Genomic DNA, 16979 nt, shown 5'->3' on the forward strand with positions numbered 1-16979 from the left:
GAGATAGGATGTATGCGCATTTAGAAAGGAATAAACTCATTAACGATAGTCAGCATGGTTTTGTGAGAGGGAGGTCATGCCTCACTAACCTGGTGGAGTTTTTTGAAGAAGTGACCAGAATGGTTGACGAGGGAAGGGCCGTGGATGTTGTCTATATGGACTTTAGTAAAGCGTTTGACAAAGTCCCTCATGGTAGGCTGGTGAAAAAGGTTGGATCTCATGGGATAAAGGGGGAGGTGGCTAGATGGGTGGAGAACTGGCTTGGTCACAGAAGACAGAGGGTGGTAGCGGAAGGGTCTGTTTCCGGCTGGAGGCCTGTGACTAGTGGTGTTCCGCAGGGCTCTGTATTGGGAACTCTGCTGTTTGTGATTTATATAAATGATCTGGAAGAAGGTGTAACTGGGGTGATCAGTAAGTTTGCGGACGACACAAAATTGGCAGGACTTGCAGATAGTGAGGAGCATTGTCAGAAGCTACAGAAGGATATAGATAGGCTGGAAATTTGGGCAAAGAAATGGCAGATGGAGTTCAATCCTGATAAATGCGAAGTGATGCATTTTGGTAGAAATAATGTAGGGAGGAGCTATATGATAAATGGCAGAACCATAAAGGGTGTAGATACGCAGAGGGACCTGGGTGTGCAAGTCCACAGATCCTTGAAAGTGACGTCACAGGTGGAGAAGGTGGTGAAGAAGGCATATGGCATGCTTGCCCTTATAGGACGGAGCATAGAGTATAAAAGTTGGGGTCTGATGTTGCAGATGGAGAGAACGTTGGTTCGGCCGCATCTGGAATACTGCGTCCAGTTCTGGTCGCCACACTACCAGAAGGACGTGGAGGCTTTGGAGAGAGTGCAGAGGAGGTTTACCAGGATGTTGCCTGGTATGGAAGGGCTTAGTTATGAGGAGAGATTGGGTAAACTGGGGTTGTTCTCCCTGGAAAGACGGAGGATGAGGGGAGACTTAATAGAGGTGTATCAAATTATGAAAGGCATAGAGAGGGTGAACGGTGGGAAGCTTTTCCCCAGGTCGGTGGTGACGTTCACGAGGGGTCATAGGTTCAAGGGGAAGGGGGGGAGGTTTAACACAGATATCAGACGGACATATTTTACACAGAGGGTGGTGGGGGCCTGGAATGCGCTGCCAGGCAAGGTGGTGGAGGCGGACACACTGGGAACCTTTAAGACTTATCTAGATAGCCATATGAACGGAGTGGGAATGGAGGGATACAAAAGAATGGTCTCGTTTGGACCAGTGAGTGGCGCGGGCTTGGAGGGCCGAAGGGCCTGTTCCTGTGCTGTATTGTTCTTTGTTCTTGTTCTAAGAGTTACATTCCTGTTCCCATCCTGCAGGAGAATCTGTGGGGAAGATCACTGTATTGCAGAGCCACAGGTTTCTGTCTTCCCTTGTTGTTTGTTTGTTTGTTTGCATAGATCCAGAGCTACTAGCCTGCAGTGATTGGATGCCCTTTCAATATGATGCCTGGACCTTTGATCCCCATCAGCTAAAAGTGGGATTGTTACTTTCTGCCCATCCTGGAACAGATTGGCCATGTTTCAATCAGATGAATAAGTAATGAGCTAAACAATGTTCTGACATCCTGCTGCCCCAGCAGGAATCACTTCCTCTTTTGAACACTGACTACCTTTTCTTTGTCATCATCATCTCAATCCCTTACTTTTCGTGAATGGAACTCAGAGCGCTGGAACTTTCGTGATAGCTTAAATGGCTCCATTTAAATTCTATAAATCTAAATGGTAAATGCTCATTTAATAATTAATCATAGATAATCAGGAACTTGTTTACCATCACTCATGATGTTTTTTCTTTGTTTTATCAATTTTTTGTATTCTAGGATGTTAAAGAGCTTTATGCATATTTTAGCCATCATTTCATTGATGCATTAGTGAGATGTACATCTCTGTCATTAGATGCACTGAAAAGAAGAATCTTCAAGTAAGTGTTGCTTTGTAACAATGCATTTTCTTTTACTTTTTAAATATCGGGATAATTTTACAAAATTATTCTCCAAGTATGAACCTTCACTTGTTATGAAAAATCTGGGAAATTGAAGGTACGTATGAGAATGTTTCAGGGCTACAATGGACATATTCCAAATAGACTCCTGACAGCCCCAATGTGACCTTTCTCTGCGGAGAACAAGGGTGTTTATGACTTGCAGTGAGGAATGGTCTGTGATTCTCCGCAGATTTACTGCTTATGTTTGACTCCTGTCTATCTGCTGTCAGCATGCTGACTCCTCGGCTCACGTTTGAGCGAAGTTTAGCCCTACATTCCTTTGTCCTTTTGCTCGAGAGAGGATTTATGGACGAGGGTCTAGGATTCACTGAATCATCCTATCACTGCGAGTGAAACATTTGCACTGAGAGGGCCTAGCCATTTGGCAAGTATCCCATGGAAGACCCGGTACTGTGCTTAACTATGTTAGGGATTAGAATCATAGAGTCATAGAATTTTACAGCATTCTGTAGGCCATTCAGCCTACCGTGTCTTCACTGGCTCCCAAAAGAGCTAACCAGCTAGACCCATTCACTATCTCTGTAGCCCTCTAAATCATCTCTTTCAAATATGTATCCAGATCTTTTGAAACCTCCAATGGAATTCGCCATCACCACTCTCCCAGGCAGCGCATTCCAAATCCCAACAATTCTCTGAGGACAGAAGTTTTTCACTCCTTGCTCTCTTGCTGACCATCTTGAAACCGTGACCCCTATTCGCTGACATACCAACCACTGGAAACAGGATATCCTTCTTTACTCTGTCAAAATTGTTCATTATTTTGAACATCTCAGTAAAGCCACCTCTTAATCTTCTCTGTTCCAAGGAGAATAAGCCCAATTTCTCTAATTTTGTATTGGTGGCACAGTGGTTAGCACTGCTGCCTCACAGCGCCAGAGATCTGGGTTCTAATCCTGGCTTGGATCATTACCTGTGTGGAGTCTGTACATTCTCCACGAGTCTGCATGGGTTTTCTCCAGGTGCTCTAGTTTCCTCCCACAGTCCAAAAGAGGTGCTAGTTAGGTGCATTGGCCATGCTAAATTTTCCCTCAGTGTGCCCAAACAGATGCCAGAGTGTGGCAACTAGGGGATTTTCACAGTTAACTTCATGACAGTGTTACTATAATAAACTTTAAAACAAAAATTCCTCATTTCGGTATCATTCTAGTAAATCTCCTTTGCCCCCTCTCTCGGACTTTAACATCCATCCTTAAGTAAGGTGCCCAGAACTGAAAAATACTCCAAATGTGGTCTGACCAATGATTTGGAGAGGTGTGGCATCACTTCCTTTCCATTACACTCTGTTCCTCTATTTATAAATTTCCTTAGTTTTCTGAGAAAGTAAAGGCTTTGGTGGGCTTTCTTAACTATAGTGTCAGCATGGGGGGACCAGGACAGGTTGTTAGTTATCTGGACACCTAAAAACTTGAAGCTCTCGACCCTTTCTACTTCGTCCCCTGTTTCTTATCTCTTAGGCAACTTCTAATCCATGCTGCCAAGGCCTCATCAATCCTAAACAAAGCTAATTTTCTAACATCATCTCCAAACTCTGTGGCTGAGCCTCGGCTCCTCCCTCTGCGACTAGATCCTGAACTGCCTAACCCACAGAACGCAATCAGTAAGCATAGGCAACAACACCTCCTCCACGATCATCCTCAACACCGGTGCCTATAAGGCTGTGTCCTCAGCCCCTTACTATACGCCTTATACGCCCTATACACCTTTGATTGTGTGGCCAAATTCCCCTCCAACTCGATTTTCAAGTTTACTGATGACACCACCGTAGTGGGTCGGATCTCAAACAATGATGAGACATGGAAAAGAGATAGAGAATTGGGTGAACTGGTGCAATGACAATAATCTCTCCTTCAATGTCGACAAAATGAAGGACATAGTCATTGACTTCAGGGAGCGTAGTAGAGGACATGCCCCTGTCTACATCAATGGGAATGAAGTGGAAATTGTCAAGAGCTTCAATTTCTAGGTATCCAGATCACTAACAACCTGTCCTGGTACTTCCACGCTGACCAACGCTTCTATTTTCTCAGGAGGCTCAGGATATTTGGCATGTCCGCTATGACTCAGAGTCATAGAGGTTTACAGCATGGAAACAGGCTCTTCAGCCCAACTTGTCCATGCCGCCTTTTTTTTTAAACCTCTAAGCTAATCCCAATTGCCCGCATTTGGCCCATATCCCTATGTACCCATCTTATCCATGTAACTATCTAAATGCTTTTTTAAAAGACAAAATTGTACACGCCTCTACTACTACCTCTGGCAGCTTGTTCCATACACTCACCATCCTCTGTGTGAAAAAATTGTCCCTCTGGACACTTTTGTATCTCTCCCCTCCCACCTTAAACCTATGCCCTCTAGTTTTAGACTCCCCAACCTTTGGGAAAAGATATTGACTATCTCGCTGATCTGTGCTCCTCATAATTTTATACACCTCTATAAGATCACCCCTCAGCCTCCTACGCTCCAGAGGAAAAGAGTCCCAGTCTATCCAGCCTCTCCTTATAACTCAAACCATCAAGTCCCGGTAGCATCCTAGTAAATCTTTTCTGCACTCGTTCTAGTTTAATAATATCCTTTCTATAATATGGTGACCAGAACTGTACACAGTATTCCAAGTGTGGCCTCACCAATGTCTTGTACAACTTCAACAAGACGTCCCAACTCCTGTATTCAATGTTCTGACCGATGAAACCAAGCATGCCGAATGCCTTCCTCACCACTATGTCCACCTGTGCCTCCACTTTCAAGGAACTATGAACATGTACCCCGAGATCTCTTTGTTCTGTAACTCTCCCTAACGCCCTATCATTAACTGAATAAGTCCTGCCCTAATTCAATCTACCAAAATGCATCACCTCGCATTTGTCTAAATTAAACTCCATCTGCCATTCATAGAATCATAGAAACCCCACAGCGCAGAAGGAGGCCATTCGGCCCATCGAGTCCGCACCGACCACAATCCCACCCAGGCCCCACCCCCACATATTTACCCGCTAATCCCTCTAACCTACGCATCCCAGGACTCTAAGGGGCAATTTATAACCTGGCCAATCAACCTAACCTGCACATCTTTGGACTGTGGGAGGAAACCGGAGCACCCGGAGGAAACCCACGCAGACACGAGGAGAATGTGCAAACTCCGCACAGACAGTGACCCGAGCCGGGAATCGAACCCGGGACCCTGGAGCGGTGAAGCAGCAGTGCTAACCACTGTGCTACCGTGCCGCCCCTGGCCCAATTGATCAAAATCCCTTTGCAATCGGAGATAACTTTCTTCATTGTCCACTATGCCACCAATCTTGGTGTCATCTGCAAACTTACTAACCATGCCTCCTATATTCTCAGCCAAATCATTAATATAAATGACAAATAACAGTGGACCCAGCACTGATCCCTGAGGCACACCACTGGTCACAGGTCTCCAGTTTGAAAAACAACTCTCTACAACCACCCTCTGGCTTCTGTCAAGAAGGCAATTTTGTATCCATTTAGCTACCTCACCCTGGATCCCGTGAGATTTAACCTTATGCAACAACCTACCATGCGGTACCTTGTCAAAGGCCTTGCTACAGTCCATGTAGACAACATCAACTGCACTGCCCTCATCTACTTCGTGGTTACCCCTTCAAAAAACACAATCAAATTTGTGAGACATGATTTTCCACTCACAAAGCCATGCTGTCTGTCCCTAATCAGTCCTTACGTCTCTAAATGCCTGGAGATCCTGTCTCTCAAAATACCTTCCAACAACTTACCCACAGATGTGAGGCTCACTGGCCTGTAGTTCCCAGGCTTTTCCCTGCAGCCTTTTTTAAACAAAGGCATAACATTTGCCACTCTCCAATCTTCAGGCACCTCACCCGTGACTATCGATGATTCAAATATCTCGGCAAGGGGACCTGCAGTTTCCTCCCGAGCCTCCTACAATGTCCTGGGATACACTTCATCAGGTCAGAAGAACATAAGAACTAGGAGCAGGAGTAGGCCATCTGGCCCCTTGAGCCTGCTCCGCCATTCAATGAGATCATGGCTGATCTTTTTGTGGATTCAGCTCCACTTTCCCACCTGCTCACCATAACCCTTAATTCAAAGAACAAAGAACAATACAGCACAGAAACAGGCCCTTCGGCCCTCCAAGCCTGCGCCGCTCATGTGCCCACTAGTTCAAAAATTTATCTATCCTTGCCTTTAAAACATTCAATGAGGTAGCCTCAACTGCTTCACTGGGCGGGGAATTCCACAGATTCACAATCCTTTGTGTGAAGAAGTTCCTCCTCAACTCAGTCCTAAATCTGCTTCCCCTTATTTTGAGCTATGCCCCTTAGTTCTAGTTTCACCCACCAGTGGAAACAACTTCCCTGCTTCTATCTTACCTATTCCCTTCATAATCTTATATGTTTCTCTAAGATCTCCCTAATTCTTCTGAGTTCCAATGAGTATAGCCCCAGTCTACTCAGTCTTTCATAGAATCATAGAATCCCTACAGTGCAGAAAGAGGCCATCTGACCCATCTAGTCTGCACCAACCACAATCCCACCCAGGCCCTACCCCCATATCCCTACACATTTACCCGCTAATCCCTCTAACCTACGCATCTCAGGACACTAAGGGACAATTTTTTAGCATGGCCAATCAACCTAACCCGCACATCTTTGGACTGTCGGAGGAAACCGGAGCACCCGGAGGAAACCCATGCAGACACGAGGAGCATGTGCAAACTCCACACAGACAGTGACCCAAGCCGGGAATCGAACCCAGGTCCCTGGAGCTGTGAAGCAGCAGTGCTAACCACTGTGCTACCGTACCACCCCTCTGCACCGAACACAATCTCACCCAGGCCCTATCCCCATAACCTCATAAATTTACCCTAGCTAGTCCCCCTGACACTAAGGGGCAATTTAGCATGGCCAATCCACCTAACCTGTACATCTTTGGACTGTGGGAGGAAACCGGAGGAAACCCATGCAGACACAGGGAGAGCGTGCAGACTCCGCACAGACAGGGATCCAAGCCGGGAATCGAACCCGGGTCCCTGGCTGTTGTGGGAAATGTACCACCGAGTCAGGCTTGAAGTTTTCAGGAATACAGTTTTATTTTAACGAAGCTTCGTGGAGAAAAGGCACTAACAAGCAGCAAACCTTCTCTCAATGAGACAATAGGAGCAGTCCATCTTTATACCCTTTACACAATAGATGGACCGGACATCTAGCCATTACCACATCGTTGTAATCAAGTTGGTGATCGATCGTTAACACATCGTTATAGACAAATACAGACAGATACAGACATGAACATGTTCACATCGCGTTGTCTTATGAATGGATACATTTCCTACGTCAGTGGCGATCAATGGTTTTAGTTTCAGTCTATTCATATAGTAATTTACAGTAATTGGTTTTCCTGCAGTTATGTATTCCCGATCCCACCTGTAGCTAATCTCATTATCTACCCCTATTGCTCTTATCCTCAAGCCCTGGCTGGCTTCCTGTAGGATTTTATTCCTGCATGTTTAACTTTGAATATCTGTCTGTCCTTTATGTTTCAATCTCAGGTGGCTGTCTGTACTGAAAGTCAATGCCCGTTTAATGTCTCTTTCCCAGGTGACTGTTTGTGTGCCAGGCAGCCAGCTTATGTGCACCCACCTGTATATTTTTCCCCCTTCAGTCCCCACTTTTGGTTGGATTATTAGTTTCACTAATCCTTAGACCAACCATTTTTATATGTATAATTCTTTGTTCTTCTTCTTTCCTTCTTCGTTTCTTCTGATGTCTTCGGGGATCTTCATCGGGGTTTCTTCTTCGGTGTATACACTGGCTCCTGGCACAATTCCTGTCACCATCACCTTGCAACAGACTTTTAGGCATCCAACAATCCGACAACAGACAATTACAATTGAAATGAGTATGACCAATCCTTGTAATAAGTAAGATTCCCAGGACCCCCCCACTAGCCATTCCAGCCAGTTACTTCCTTTCTTGGGTCCCTGTCTGAAGTTATCAAGTTGTTCTCTGATGCTATTGATGACCTGTGTAATTTTATAGGACTCGTCTGTGACATGGGTTATGCATTTATTGCCTATAATTGTACACTCCCCCTTGTTGTGCTAACTGATAGTCCACTGCGTATCGTGTCTGTTCTGCACATAATCTCAGTTCAGCCATTTCTTGGTTAACAGTCTCCAGTGCTTTTGAAGTGCTGTTTCCCAGGACTGTTAGTCCACAAACAATACGATTCCTATTCTTTGCACTAATCACTCCTGCTGCCCCCCCCCCCCCCCCCCCCCCAGAGATAAGGCTCCAAGGAACCCATATCCCAGTGAGGATCCCATTGTGCCCGGGGCTTCCCAGTCAGCGCAGAATTCTTTGCTGATAGCCCGAGTTACTATTCTCCTCCGAATATGCCCCTTCTGAGGGCATGGAACAGTCAGTGGTCCTATTGTTCCTACTGCAAAGTGGTTTGGGAGGTTTGCTGTTTCTGTCATGTAAGTACCATTGAAGAGGAACACATATCCCTTCTTAGCCCGGTAACATTTAGTGTCTTGATTATGAGTTTGTTCATATTGCCAATTGTTCGGTTTACTTGACTCCCCGTTTGATCCCACCACCTGGTAAGTATCAAATGGGTATGTCCATTTGGCTGAGCTTACGTGAGTTCCATTGCATTGTCCACAAATAAGCTGTCTTCCCGCGGTTATATTCAGGCATTTCTGTTCATCACAAGTGCAAGTAAACTGTCCCTTATTAACCCGACAATGTTGACGGACACACTGCGTCTGTATGCAGGAATCATTCTTAGGGACCAAGGCATAGGCACATCCCCATCCCTGCCCCGTAAAACAAAGCGGATAGCTTGCAGTATCTGAACAAGCTTTTCCTCCCACCTGTTGGAACCCCCTGCACACAGGATCTGTGGGGTTTAAAGGTCCCACACATCTCCCCTGTATACCTCTTTTATATTTGCCAATTTGTCCTTTCCAGGGTGTATCTGATGTATCTACAGTATATAAGTCATGAGGGGTCCACCCAGGGGTGGCTACAAATAAGGCTTCTACCGATTATGCTAATGGGTAACATGCATTTCGATTTCCGTGTAAATGTATGTGAGCTTTGTAAAACAAGTTATCCTCCAATCCAGTTAAATTTACAGTCGCGACAACGCAAAGTAGTACAGTTACATACGCGATTACATACATATTCGCAACGATCAAATATCAAACCTAACACTATAATTCATATAATCTTTACAAGTTATATTATCTATCAACCCGCTCGCGCCAGTCGTTCTTGCTTGTAGTCTTTGCCTGTGTTGAGGAAAGCATTTTCGTTAGTTCATCAATTTAATTACTTATTTGTTCCCTTGTGCAATTTTAACTGTGTCCAGTGTTTCCAGACACCTTTCCCTCTTATGTCTATACAGGCACAGGTGTCTCCACTAATTATAACTTCATATGACCCATTCCATTTTGGTGCAAACCCTGGTTTGTCAGGTAATGTTTTTACTAGGATGCGACTTCCCGCTGTTGGGACGTAAGGGAGCATTTCAAGCTCTCTCTCTGCGTCTTTTATTTCCTGATTGTCCTTTACCAATTTGCGCATCCCCTTTAGTTGGGTGCTTAGTTCCAGAACATATCTCCTGATTTTATCTTTTAGTGGACCGACACCGGTCCCACCTGTTATGATGCTTTCGGGTAATTGCATCGCCCGTCCTGTCATTAGTTCATAAGGGGTAAATCCGGTTGTCCGGTTTGTGATAGCCCTTAATCTCATTAGTATAGTGGGCAATACCTCTGTCCACATTTTTCCCGATGTTTGTATGGCTTTAGCTAATGCATTTTTTAGTGTTCTATTCATACGTTCCACCATTCCAGAACTCTGTGGGTGGTAAGGGATGTGAAATTTTTGTTTTATCTCCATTAATTGGCATACTGTTTTTACCACCTTTCCGGTGAAGTGCGTCCCTTGGTCCGAATCGAGTTGTAGGGGTACACCCCATCTAGGAATTACCTCTTCTGCCAATATCCTAGCCACCGTGGTAGCAGTACAATTTGTAGTAGGGAACGCTTCTACCCACCTGGTGAACTGGTCTATAATAACCAGACAATAAGTTTTGCCATGGGATTGTGGTAGTGGCCCTGTAAAATCTATTTTCAGATGTTCCCAGGGTCCCTTTGGTCTCGGCAGGTGTCCCATTTTAATTTTTATGGGTCTACCAGGGTTGTGTTGCGCGCATGTCACGCATCGGTGACAGTGTCGGGCTATATCTCTTCCCATTCCTTTCCAACGCCATTCCTTTCCTATACTAGTTATCATGGCCTCTCTACCCACATGGTGTAGTTCCAATAGGGTGTTTTGTATGCACTCTGGTGCTATTACCTTATCTTCCCATCTCCAAATGTTATCAGTCCCTTTGACTGCTCCCTGTGCTTTCCATTTCTCCTTTTCCTCCTTTGGGGTATCCTCATGTAAGTCCCGAATATCTATTTTGTCTCCTGTCTGTTCTGTTGCTGCTATTGGCAGCTCGCCAATTGTCTCCTGTCCTAAGGCTAACTGTGCTGCCCTGTCTGTGGCTTGGTTCCCTTTGAAATTTAACCAGTCCGGGTTATCTCTTCCTGGCTCTTACTGGTGTGCTTTAATTTTGATTACTGCGGTTTCTCTAGGTTTCTCGCTAGCTCTCAATAATGCCTCAATTCTTTGCTGGTGCTTAATAGGGGTCCCTCCTGTGGTTATGAACCCTCTTCTTCCCCATGCTGTCATGTAGTCATGTATGACTCCGAATGCATAGCGACTGTCTGTATCGATGTTTACCGTTTTACCTTCAGATAACTCTGGTGCCTGTGTGAGTGCCACTAGTTCTGCCACTTGCACGGATAGACCTCCATCAATCCTTCCTGACCTTACTGTCTCTAATTTGTCATTCACTACTGCCCACCCTGTTCGGGGTGATCCTTCCACATATTTGTGTGACCAATCCACAAAAAGGGTCTCCTCAGCTGTTATTAAGGGTATATCCTTTATCTTACCCTCTTCTTCGTCCCTATCTATATCTTCACAATTGTGTGGCTCTCCTTCGTCTAAAATCCCTTCTGCTGGGTTATTCCCTGTATCCCTTATTATTATCACGGACTTGCTTGGAGGTAGGAGAACAGCTTCCCACTTAGCCCTTCTCATGTTTGAGACTGACCTTAATTTTCCCATGTTCAACATTTCCACCAAGGTGTGTTTGGTGTGAAGGATTATATTCCCTGCCATGATTACTGGCTCGCTAACCTTTACAGCCCAGGCGGCACAATCCAAGGCGGCTATGCACCTTGGCAGTCCAGTGACTACCGGCCCTTCTGCTGTGGAATAATATCCTCTGGGTCTCTTTCTGTCGCCATGGTCTTGTGTTACCACGGCGGAATAGAACCCTCCCTCAGTACTACAATGGATATGGAAGTCCTTATTAGAATCGGGTAATCCTAGTCCAGGGGCTGACATCAGTCCTGTTTTTAGTTTAGTGTAAGCCTCTTCCTGCTCGGGTTCCCATTCTATGAGATCTAAAGCTGGTTTTCCCACTTTGACTAGTCTTTGTATGGGTTCTGCTAATTTTGCGAACCCTGGGATGAAACTCCAGCTATAGTTGAATAGTCCTCGCACCTTTCTGACCCCTCTTACAGTGACGGGTCGCGGCATTTGTTGTATTGCCTTCTTTCGGTCCGTTGGCATTTCTTTCAGTCCTTGGGATATAAGGTGTCCTCGGTATAGGACCTGTGTTTTCCCGATTTGTGCCTTTTTGGGGCTCACCTTTAACCCTGCAGCTTTTAATTCATTCAGTACTAAATATAAGGCTTCTTGATGTCCTGACTTGGACTCTGAAGCTATCAGGATATCGTCTACATATTGTAGGACCATACTACCCTCTGGCAGTTCTGCTCTGTTCAGGATGTCACTCATTGCTCGATGGAATATAGCGGGCCTGTTGTGGAATCCCTGTGGTAAACGAGTCCAAGTGTACTGCTTGTCTCCCACTGTAAAGGCGAATTTGTCTTGGGATTCAGGATCCAATGGTAAGGACCAGAATCCGTTGGCTATGTCCAATACTGTGAATATTTTAATCTCCTGTGACAGTGCATTCAGGATTGTCGAAGGGCTTGCTACGATGGGGTGCAATTTGGACGTGACTTTATTGAGTCCGGTGTAATCTATCGTGAGCCTATAGCTTCGTCAGGCTTGCTCACCGGCCAGGTTGGGGAGTTAGTGGTGCTTGTGGTTTCTCTCAGAATCCCCCTTTCCACTAACCCTTTAACTATCTCCACTACAGCTTTGTCTGCCTCTGGTTTGATTGGGTATTGTCGGTGTGGCTTATGCTCCAGTCCCGGTACCTTTATTGGGTCCGTTTTAGTCAAACCGGTATCTAACTTCGTTTTAGCCCATACTCCGGGGACGGAGGCACAGATGGCTCCAAACCCTCCTGTTTCTAATTCCCAATTTCTGGTGATGACTGTGGCCACCTTAATAGTTTCGAGGTGACTTGTAAGTTTCCCTATTCTCGTTTTCCGACCGTCCTGTCTTGGCCAGATTAATTCTCCCTTTCCACAGTCTATCAGAATCTCATATTCTTTCATCAGATCATTTCCCATTATTGTACCCTTGTTATTTTTGCACACATAAAACCTCATTGGTATATACAGATTATTTATCTCTACTGACGTGGTCTCGCTCAGGTAGGCGGGTGTTTTGTTCCCTCCTATCCCGGTCAGGTAAATCATTTTATTTGTAGTGGGTAAGGGTAGGTCGGTGACAGATATGGATGCTCCTGTGTCCACTAGCATCTCACATTGCCTGCCCCCTACTAGTGCTGACACGTAAATTCTTCCCTCCTTCTTACCCTTGTGAATGGGGGCTGCAGACCGTCAATCTTGCTGGCCCCGGCGGTCCTGTGGTTTTAAGGATGGACTCTGCTGTGGTCATGGATCAGGTTGGGGGTTTCCCATGCTTATTCCAACACACTGCTTCTGTGTGTCCATATTTATTACAGTGGCTGCAATGTTTCCCACTGTTCCCAAATCTGTTCCCTTTCCGTGGAGTCCCGCAATCTCTCGCAAAGTGTCCTTGCCGGCCACAATTGTGGCAAGTCAGTTTAGACTTTGTTCCATTCCCATTACTGTGGGCTGCTACTCTTTCTCGCCTTGTTCTTGCTTGGGATTTCTCTTCTCCCAGTACTCCGCTAGCCCACTCTACCAATTCATCGTAATCTTGGGACATAATCACTCCCATTTTTAGGATGACCTGGTGAGTGCTGGAGAGTCCATCCTTAAAAGCCTGGATGAACGCTCGATCCCCTCGACCTGGGTTCCCTTGTCCTGAGCACTCTTGATATACCTGGAACAAACGTTCCCCGTATTCAGAAGCTCCTTCCCCTTTTGTTGTGGTAATTCTGCTCCAGTTAGTGGGAGCATTCCCTAATACCCTCTGAATCTCTGCTTTAAACTGGGTGAAGGGTGCCTGTTGGGCATCTATCTCCGATGTTAGGGCGACTGCATGTGTCCACCGTCCCCCATTATAATCCTGTGCTGGAGGAGCGGCAGGTCTACCTGCCTCCACTTATCCGCTGGACAGGCTGCCCTGACCAACTGGTGTACGTCTCTCAGGTGTAATTGGTGTCCTACCCAGATTGTGTCTAATTCTTCCCAGAATTTAGTGTTTGCGCTTCAAGGTTGTAATTTACCCAGGGAAGCCATTATCTGCTGTCTCTCACCTAGGGTGAAGGGTTGATAAGTTGCCTTTGGTCGCGCATTTGTTCCCCCTCGGGTTACTGGTGCTAAGTTGTGTTCTAGCGCTTCCCACTCCTCTGAAGGAGCGGTTGGTTCCTGCTGTGTGGACTCATAAGGAGGTAGAGGAACAGCTTCCCCTCTCCATTGCTTTTCTTCTAAAACCTGGTTTTGCTTTTCCAGTTTCCTCACTCGGGATTCTAATTCTCTAATCCTTTCTTTATCTTCTCTCCACTTCTTAGTAGAGGTGACTACTTGTTCAGTTAGACCAGCTAACTGATGTGTTAACATTACTCCGATATTCTTTGTCTTGTTTCTCTTTTCTTTATCTATCCACTCTCTCTGCTGCTCTAAGGTGTGAGAAGTATCCCAGCCATCCTTTTGCATTCTCTTTATTAACTCTTTCCTGTCTGTCATGTAAATTTCAATGAGGGATCCTGCAGGTCTCCTTTTAACTTCATTATCTGCCATTTCGCAGACTTCACTAACCCCGGCCACAATTACTCCCTAGTAAAGTGTGCTCTCTACCGTCGGGACTTCACTACCCTCGGCCACTATTACTACTCTCGCACCGTGTTTCACTACCGTTTCAGGGTTTCAAGTTATACTCACGGCTTCCACTATTACCACCTCGGCAATGTGCTTTGTCGTGGTTCCCCAGGACGACAATTTATTCACATCAATTAAAACAGAGAGTCTGAGCAGCGATCTTCCAAGCAATAGACTTTATTTCTCAGCACAAGAGATAAAGTCGGGAACGTCCGGAACACTCCAAAGAGCCCTTGGGCTTACACTCTTTTATGTACATTTCAGCCTCATATCTCAAGATCCTCCTCTCCCTTTTACAGCCTGTCCTTGGTTGTTATCTTACCCTACAGCCCTATCTTTCTTTGGCCACCATTAGTTTTAGTTGACCCTTTATCTGTTTTCTTTGCAATTGGTCGCTCCCTGTTATATCTCGTTGTCTCTTAAACCATGGTGGTTATAACTCTTGCTCTTATCTGAACTTTTCTGTTTGTACAATAATCGTGGTTTTGTAGACTAAGGCCGAATGTGTTTAGAAGAAAAGACATTCTCTCTGCTGATTTATGGTCCACTATTAAGTTGAACCACCGAGCAGTCTTCCTTGTTTTCTTAAGTGACTATTGTCTGCTTTCCTTAATTAGTGATTGCTATATTACTTCTCTAGTTCCTCCACTTTGACTATATCGACTACACTTGATTATATTAGGTCACACGAAGTTATTTTAGGTTATATACCCATCTCACTACTCACCTAAATCTGCTATATCATTTTACTAAAACCTGTGAATCTGAATTTCATACCTAGCTCATACAATATCTAATACAATTTCCCTTACAGCTTCTCCACCAGAGTCCGGTTTAGGTCAGAGTTGATCAAGCTCCTTTTCCGCCCCGCTTTTCACAACATTGACAGTACAGTTCCCAACTTTTCAAACTTTCATGCAATCAGATAGCAACTCTGCGTTTGTTCGCCACGATGTGGAGATGCCGGCGTTGGACTGGGGTAAACACAGTAAGAAGTTTAACAACACCAGCTTAAAGTCCAACAGGTTTATTTGGTAGCAAAAGCCACACAAGCTTTCGGAGCTGCAAGCCCCTTCTTCAGGTGAGTGGGAATTCTGTTCACAAACAGAGCATATAAAGACACAAACTCAATTTACATGAATAATGCGAATACTTACAACTAATCAAGTCTTTAAGAAACAAAACATCGTGAGTGGAGAGAGCATCAAGACAGGCTAAAAAGGTGTGTATTGTCTCCAGACAAGACAGCCAGTGAAACTCCCTCGGGATGTCCCGAGGCATGGTACATTGGGGAAACTATGCAGACGCTGCGACAACGGATGAATGAACACCGCTTGACAATCACCAGGCAAGACTGTTCTCTTCCTGTTGGGGAGCACTTCAGCGGTCACGGGCATTCGGCCTCTGATATTCGGGTAAGCGTTCTCCAAGGCGGCCTTCGCGACACACGAAGGCGCAGAGTCGCTGAGCAGAAACTGATAGCCAAGTTCCGCACACACGAGGACGGCCTCAACCGGGATATTGGGTTCATGTCACACTATTTGTAACCCCCACAGAGTTTCACTGGCTGTCTTGTCTGGAGACAATACACATCTTTTTAGCCTGTCTTGATGCTCTCTCCACTCACGTTGTTTTGTTTCTTAAAGACTTGATTAGTTGTAAATATTCGCATTCCAACCATTATTCATGTAAATTGAGTTTGTGTCTTTATATGCTCTGTTTGTGAACAGAATTCCCACTCACCTGAAGAAGGGGCTTGGAGCTCTGAAAGCTTGTGTGGCTTTTGCTACCAAATAAACCTGTTGGACTTTAACCTGGTGTTGTTAAACTTCTTACTTTGTTCGCCACTACAGAGTTTCATGTTAACCGACCTCTGCCACTTGTGCTTCACAATCCTAAGTGCCCTTGGTGTCTCTTTACCCACTTCAATCTCCTGACCTTCGCGTGGGAGGTTCCTCCTCTTAACAGCCGGTCTAAGGCAGGGTTTTGAGACAGGCACGACCTTGTCCTCTTGTCGGTCAGCACAAGCAACAGTTACTTATCACTATCAGCAGTTAGTATTTATCACTATATCATATACAACGATACTTATTACTACAAATACCCCTTAAGTTTAACCCCTTAAGTTTAACCCCTTGCAAACTGTATTCTTGACCTTCTTTGACTAACAGATTCAATTATCTCTACCCCGGCTCCGATCGTGGCCAATCGATCTCACCAGTAATAGGATCCTAGCCCACTACGCCAATTGTTGTGGGAAATGTACCACTGAGTCAGGCTTGGAGGTTTCAAGAATACAGTTTTATTTTAACGAAGCTTCGTGGAGAAAAGGCACTAACAAGCAGCAAACCTTCTCTCAATGAGACAATAGGAGCAGTCCATCTTTATACCCTTTACACAATAGATGGACTGGACATCTAGCCATTACCATATCGTTGTAATCAAGTAGGTGATCGATCGTGAACACATCGTCATAGACAAATACAGACAGATACAGACATGAACATGTTAACATCGCATTGTCTTATGAATGGATACATTTCCTACGTCAGTGGCTATCAATGGTTTTAGTTTCAGTCTATTCATATAGTAATTTACAGTAATTGGTTTTCCTGCAGTATTCCCGATCCCACCTGTAGCTAATC

At 45.2% G+C, this 16979-nt stretch overlaps 1 protein-coding gene across 1 annotated transcript in view; it reads left to right on the plus strand.

Moving 5' to 3' along the window:
- LOC144493945 (dynein axonemal heavy chain 8-like) overlaps nt 1-16979 on the plus strand; it is a 1745965-nt gene that overhangs the window by 796919 nt on the left and 932067 nt on the right. The window contains exons 26-27 of the mRNA XM_078213522.1: nt 1433-1509; nt 1855-1955. Of these exons, the coding sequence (XP_078069648.1) occupies nt 1433-1509; nt 1855-1955 (178 nt within the window). The remainder of the gene's footprint in view (nt 1-1432; nt 1510-1854; nt 1956-16979) is intronic.

The sequence above is a fragment of the Mustelus asterias genome, chromosome 5 (genome assembly GCF_964213995.1).
Source record: "Mustelus asterias chromosome 5, sMusAst1.hap1.1, whole genome shotgun sequence".
In the NCBI taxonomy this organism is placed as follows: domain Eukaryota; kingdom Metazoa; phylum Chordata; class Chondrichthyes; order Carcharhiniformes; family Triakidae; genus Mustelus; species Mustelus asterias.